Source organism: Terrapene carolina, unplaced genomic scaffold, assembly GCF_002925995.2.
Source record: "Terrapene carolina triunguis isolate 2854851 unplaced genomic scaffold, T_m_triunguis-2.0 Scaffold130, whole genome shotgun sequence".
Classification (NCBI taxonomy): Eukaryota; Metazoa; Chordata; order Testudines; family Emydidae; genus Terrapene; species Terrapene triunguis.
In genome coordinates, this window is record NW_020664481.1 from 36,862,108 (window position 1) to 36,868,390 (window position 6,283).

The following is a 6,283-nucleotide window of genomic DNA, read 5'->3' on the forward strand; positions in this document are numbered from 1 at the left end:
GGAGAATCACGGGGCTAGGAGACTTACTATAGTGTAGAAAAGGCTTTTCTGTTCCTCCCTGCTCCCCATTTAGAATGCTATGCTTTGCCTTCACTCGCTTGGTGCCCCGGACTATGTGTGCGGGATGGTGTCACCTGAGGCTGTAAAACCTCAATTGTCAAAGGAGGTTTACCACAATCTTGGGATTGTCACAGTCAGCAGGGTTGTCCTGGGCATGCAGAAATGCGGCATCTACTCAAAGATGAAGAGGGACTTGGATGGGGACTTGTACAGGTTATTTTGCATATTGTTACATTAAACCTGTGTCCAACTCTGCCAGAGAGATCAAAATAAGGTCACGACTATTGTCAGAGTCTGATCTTATAGCTTACAGCCTTACAGTAACGGAATGGGATAGTAGGGATACACAGCTCTCTGGTCATCTCTCTGTTAAACACTCACATCCTTATGCATCCAAGAACGCACGGGAGTTTATCAGCAGCAACCTAGTCAGAGGAACATTGCCATTTGTTGTGTAGCTTATGCATGATTCATTAATGGTTATAAAAAAGTCTGGCACCCCTCCAGGTTCTTCTCTCCTCAATGGAAGAACTGTACCTTCCTTTGCATGCAAGCTTACAAGATGCAGAATTCCACCTGACAGTCTGCTTCACTTCACCCACTTACTTGCTATTTTGTTCCATTGCCAGAGGGTAAAGTAGTTATTGAAAGATCCTTAGGCAAGAAATTTCCAAAATTATTTGCCCATCTCTTTACTAATGGTTCTTTTCCATGGTGCCAGTAAGTCATGGCAAGTCATTTGTGTAGGACACCAAATAAGTCTCTCCTTGCATTGAATTGTTTGGACAAATAGTTATTTAGCAGCCAGCAACGTGGATGGATAAAGATTGCATTGACCCCTTAGCCCATGGTCTAATCCTACAGCCTGTAAAGCCAATCCTGCCAGTCTCCTATTAATTCCAGTGGCAATTCCCTACATGGAGAATTTGCAGAATTAGACTCTGGTCTTCTTGCTTAGCGGGAGTAATAGCAGTGAGCCCATGTGAAACTTGGCTAACAGTAATGAACTACAGTTGGATTACAGAAAGGCCATTAACCTCAACAGACTAAGGTATAAGCTGCTAGTAATCTTTTCTCCTGGTTTGAACTACAGACTCAGCCTTTGGAGTGTGATAAGTTTGTCCCTTTAAGAAAAAACAAATCCTCAATCTGTTATTGGGTGAGATTTTGTGTGCATTATACCTTATTCATGGAGCAACATTACTGGGCTTGGCTCTGTACACACAGACAGGGACCTGTTATAAGGATATTACAGTGTAAATTACACACTGGAAAAAGTGTACACACAAATAAACACAGTATCCAAGAAGAGATTGATAATACCACAGTGTGAATTCACATTTTCCACTCATGCTCCTTCATGCTTTTTGGAGTAATTATCTAAGAGCCTCCTAGAATAAATGTTTTAAGAAGAGATTTGAATGAAGAGAGGAGGGATGTGTCCTTTTTTCTGTAAAAGGAAGGAAAGAGAATTCTAAGCAAGAGGTAGTATGGAAGGAGACAAAGATATTTAACAGGGTGGATGGAAGGAACAGAGGAGTAGGAAGAGGAAGAAGAAATTAAACCTGAGAGGTCAGGGTGGAGTTGAGCGGGGCTTGGGAAAAGAAGATGAGAAGTATGGGTTTGAGGTGGAAGGTGAGAGGAAGTGAGTGTGGAAATTCAAAAAGGAGTGACCTGGTAAGAGTGGATTTTATCAGCCGTATTTTGGATATATTGGAACTGGACAAATGACATGCAGGCACGGCAGCAGATGAGATATATTCCTTACGATGGTCTGAAAATTGACACTTCCTGTGGTTTATTACAAAAGCTAGTTGTTTGCACTTCATCATGTTCCTTGTCAACTCCCTGTCTAGAATCATCTCTTTTCTATTATTAATTTTAAAACATACCATAAGATGTTATTTGATTCTGATGCTGACTTTTATAGACAGAATGGAAGAGTGAAAGCCCCCAGAAGCTTACAAACACACAGAGCACCCAGTTAACCACATTGTGATATTAACAGCTGCAAGGTACACTTTAAAAAAAAAATACAGTTCCATCATTAACACTTCCTAAGAGTCAAGCAAAAATGTATGCTTAGAAACCAAGATGACAGCCAATACCTCGGAATAGCAGTGCTTCACCATCTGCCCTAACACCAGTAGTATGCCTCCTCCACACCCAGATATATATAGTGCCAGGTGTCTTCAGAGGTTTTCCTCACACTTGGGGAATGAGTCTTTACTTGGCACATTTCTGATTCACACACAAAGCAGCAGCTTGTTATTCACAGTATTCCAACCCAATGGGTGCTCCACTCGGTGCTCCTGTACAGAGAAGATTCCTACCTAGTGCAACAGTACTGAAAGACCTCATTGTTTGTGGAACCATCTCTGACTACTTACTTATGTTTAGTGAAGTGCTGAGAAAGTAAAATACATGAGCTTTCTTTCCATGGAATCCTTCTCAGAGCAGGAAAGTCATAGTGTGTTTAAAGGAGACACAAGTGAGGATTTTTCCCTTTGGCTGAAGTGAAAAAACTTCCATTGCCCTTTCCTGGAGCTCTCCCTTAGTTTACTATCAGTGCTGGACTAGCTTATGCTTATTGCTTACTGTTAATTACTTATCCCCAACAGCTATGTCTGGGGGAGTAATTTAAAATGACACTGTAGAATTGACACTCAAGGCTACCTTTGCACTGCTAAATACCAAGCTTTTATTACCTCTTTGTAATTATTTTTAATTTCTTCTTGTCTGGTATCTGCTGACGCTGATGACAAGCTGGAGACAGATGACCCTCTGCTGAAGGTGTCTGCTGAATGCTGAGGAGACCTAACTGGAGACTTTAATCAGGTCAACAAAAACAAAACAAATAAGAGGGTTTACATCCTTATGTTAAACAGCTAAAATGTATGCAAAAGTTTAGCAACTCACACCGTTACCTCAGAAGCACTCTGTCCCCTTTCAAATGTTAGGTAGTTTAATTCCATCAATGATAAAATCTGCAGAAAACATATTAATGAAGAGATACAATGTAACTCAATTTTAAGAGGAATTTACTGATGGAAACAGAAATTAGCCAACCACTTAATATCAGCAAAAGAGATTATGATGGATCAGATTAAAGCAACAATTGGAACTGTTTACATTCCATATTAAAAAAAAACCACTGCCATGCATTTTAAGATGTAAAATATGAGCTTCCTTTCTTAAAAGTGAATGGAAATTATTTTTAATTGTAAGAGTATATGCCCACATATCCCATTCACAACTAAGCTTCAAATACAGCTAAATCACTGTGGAAATGCATTTTAAAAACCTCCCTGCTAGCAGATTGGGAAGAATACCTTGGAATTCAATGCACACTGCAAGGAAGTCTCTTTCATCCGGTTTTGAATATCTGGGTTGGCTCCATTCTGCAGCAGCACTTCTATTATTCCTTGATAGCCCCAACGAGCAGCTATATGGAGGGGAGTATCTCCTTTTTCGTTACCAGTATCTAGTCTACAAGAGTGTACATCATAATAGACTAAAGCTTTGACACACTGGAGAGAAAAGAAAAGCCACCAATGAATTATAGCACTGGTCCCCAATCCACATAACCTGTGCAATCTGAACAGTAATGCTGGTTTTATTGCAGATCCTAGAATCTACTCTCTGGGGTAGGTTTTTGAGGTCCTATCAAATATATATCATTTTTTAAAAGGCCACAATAAATAAACAATGAATACAAGGGACCCAAATAATTGGGCTTTCTAGTGGCTACACCAATGTTAATGGATACCTACATTAAACAAATACTATGATATAATAAGGTGCCAGTTTGTAATATGAATTAAAGAGTCATCCTGCAAAACTGTGTTTTATTTACTTTTTTAAATAAATAAATGTAATCCAAATTGGCATCACAATTTCATTGCATGCAGTAATCCTATTAGGATGTCTATTAAGTTTGTTACAAAACAATTACTTACATCCTCATGACCATAAGTGCAGGCTAAATGAAGTGGAGTATTGCCATTATTGTCTTGAACATCTGTACTTGCCTTATAGTGCAACAAGAGAAGCTAAAAAGAAATTCAACATCTAAGTAACAGAAAATTAATGGACAAACAATTGTTACTGCTGTAGCACCCTTTAGGTTTCTAGGATGATGAATTACTATAGTACAAATAGAACCACATCTCTTCTGCTTTAAACCAGTAAGTAAAGATGGCTGTCCTTGGCTTCGTGCCACTATTTTGCTCCAGTTCTTGTCACACACTATTTAAAAACCACAGAGTATATCTGCAAACTGACTTTAAATCATCCACTGTAGCGAGGTACTGCAGCACAGATAACATGGATATTCACTCAGTGTCCTAAGAGCGCTGTAAAGGCAAAGGCACAATGGGTTTAATTAAGTGCATCATTTCATCCCTCTCTCTGAATTTCTTAGTTTTGAACATCTGAGTTGCTGTAATATTACAAAAAAAAAAATGTTAAAAAATTCAAGTCTACGACAACTGACTGAACTGTAGGATTAGTCTATTTTCAAAACAATGTTTAAAGCATTGTATTTACTTGACTGATCATAATAGCTCTTTTGCATCAATCCAGAGCAGAGATTCCACCATCCTATCAGTCTGTGCTAAACATTAGACATGAATTAAAAAACATATTGAAAAATATTATGAATGCATAATCACTAACAACTGAGTTAGTCAGAAATAAGCAAAGCCATACAAATCCTAATCTGGACTAATGGGTTTACAAAAGGTAACTGAAGATAATAAGGCTACTTTGAATTATGGGAATGCAGAAAAGCATACAAATTTGGCAAACCTCTCAAAATCTAGTTTTCAAACTAATTTAGAAAATGTTAAATAGAATTTAAAAAAAATACTTTAACCAAGAAGACAGAGGGGACAAAAATTTATTCCCAACATGAGATCTTGTAGATCAGAGAAAATTGAGACATCTAGATTATAAACCTATAAAGTTTAGCATTTAATTAAAATGCTTAAAGGCCCTGAATTGTGATAGCACACAATTATAATGAAGCTTTTACATCCCTGAACAATGGTATCAGTAGAACAGCAATAGTTAGATTTGTTTTTTCTTCAACTTATATAGGTGTTAAAAAAATTCATTGGTTAAGCCTTTCAGTGCTTACTGTAACGTTCTGATATCCTTTCTGACAGGCAAGGTGAAGAGGTGTTGAACCGTGGTAATCTGTAGCATTGACTACAGCTCCTTTGGAAACTAACAGGTCAATTAATGATGCTTGCCCTATGGAAAATATGTGGTCATTAAAACTGAGAAGTAAACATCTCACAGGAAAAGTTACTTTTCAAACTAAAATGAGAATTTCAAACCTTGACACTCTTCATTCTTGTGCACACTGCATATTCGCTTTTTTAGTACTTGCTCTTTGTAATGAACAGTCAATTTACTACAGATTATTCAAGGACACAGCTCAGAAACGGGGCCACTAACTGCAACTAAACTGCACTTGTATCTTGAGGGTGAACAGGGAATGGAAAGTAAACTGATATCACACACAGTGCTCTGCCCTTGGCATATGTACTGTGCAAGTCAAAGGTAATAAAAGCAAGAAGAACAGATAAAAAAATCTCCAGAGTAGATGAATGTGTTTGCTTACAAATCTGAGGTCAGGACCATGACCCACATTCAAGGAGTGGGGAGGGATAGTGTATATCATGACACATATACTAGGTCACAGGATGTATATAAGACTTGCCACATTGCTGTCAGTTTGTAATAGGATGTCTCCTTTCTGAGGATATCTCCTAATCTACCCATCTGGCTAAAAGAAATGCCACCATGGCAGCCACCAAGGCAAAAACAAATAAGAAGCCAAAAGAAAATGCAGACAGGAGCACCTGGGCTAAAGGGAAGAATACAAGAGTTTCATTCTGGGCCAGGATTTCTGTTCGTCTAACCCATAAGTAAAATACAGTTCATGCAAAATTCATCACAGAATGTAAGGTGAAAAATAAGCTAATGTATCCCCTCCTTCAAGGGCTTAATGAAGAGTACACAGAAGGTAAATATTACACAGTCATGGAAAGACAGCAATACTCACCACAAATAGCAGCTATATGAAGTGGTGTGTATCCCCTGTCATCTCTGGAAAACGGAGTGACAATGGAAGGATCATTCATCTTCCTATAAAACGGTAGTTTTCAAGAACATAAGTTAGCTGTATACCAGGTACTGGAGAAAGTTTACAATC

General features: G+C 38.3%; 1 protein-coding gene across 3 annotated transcripts in view; it reads right to left on the reverse strand.

The window, feature by feature from the left end:
* ANKRD27 (ankyrin repeat domain 27) overlaps window positions 1-6,283 on the reverse strand; it is an 88,803-nt gene that overhangs the window by 45,655 nt on the left and 36,865 nt on the right. For all 3 annotated transcript variants that reach the window (XM_029911794.1, XM_026652690.2, XM_026652689.2), the window contains exons 15-20: window positions 6,134-6,216; window positions 5,201-5,316; window positions 4,020-4,112; window positions 3,393-3,590; window positions 2,988-3,047; window positions 2,769-2,888 (exon numbers count right to left, since the gene is read on the reverse strand). In XM_029911794.1, coding sequence (XP_029767654.1) covers window positions 2,769-2,888; window positions 2,988-3,047; window positions 3,393-3,590; window positions 4,020-4,112; window positions 5,201-5,316; window positions 6,134-6,216 — 670 coding nt within the window. The remainder of the gene's footprint in view (window positions 1-2,768; window positions 2,889-2,987; window positions 3,048-3,392; window positions 3,591-4,019; window positions 4,113-5,200; window positions 5,317-6,133; window positions 6,217-6,283) is intronic.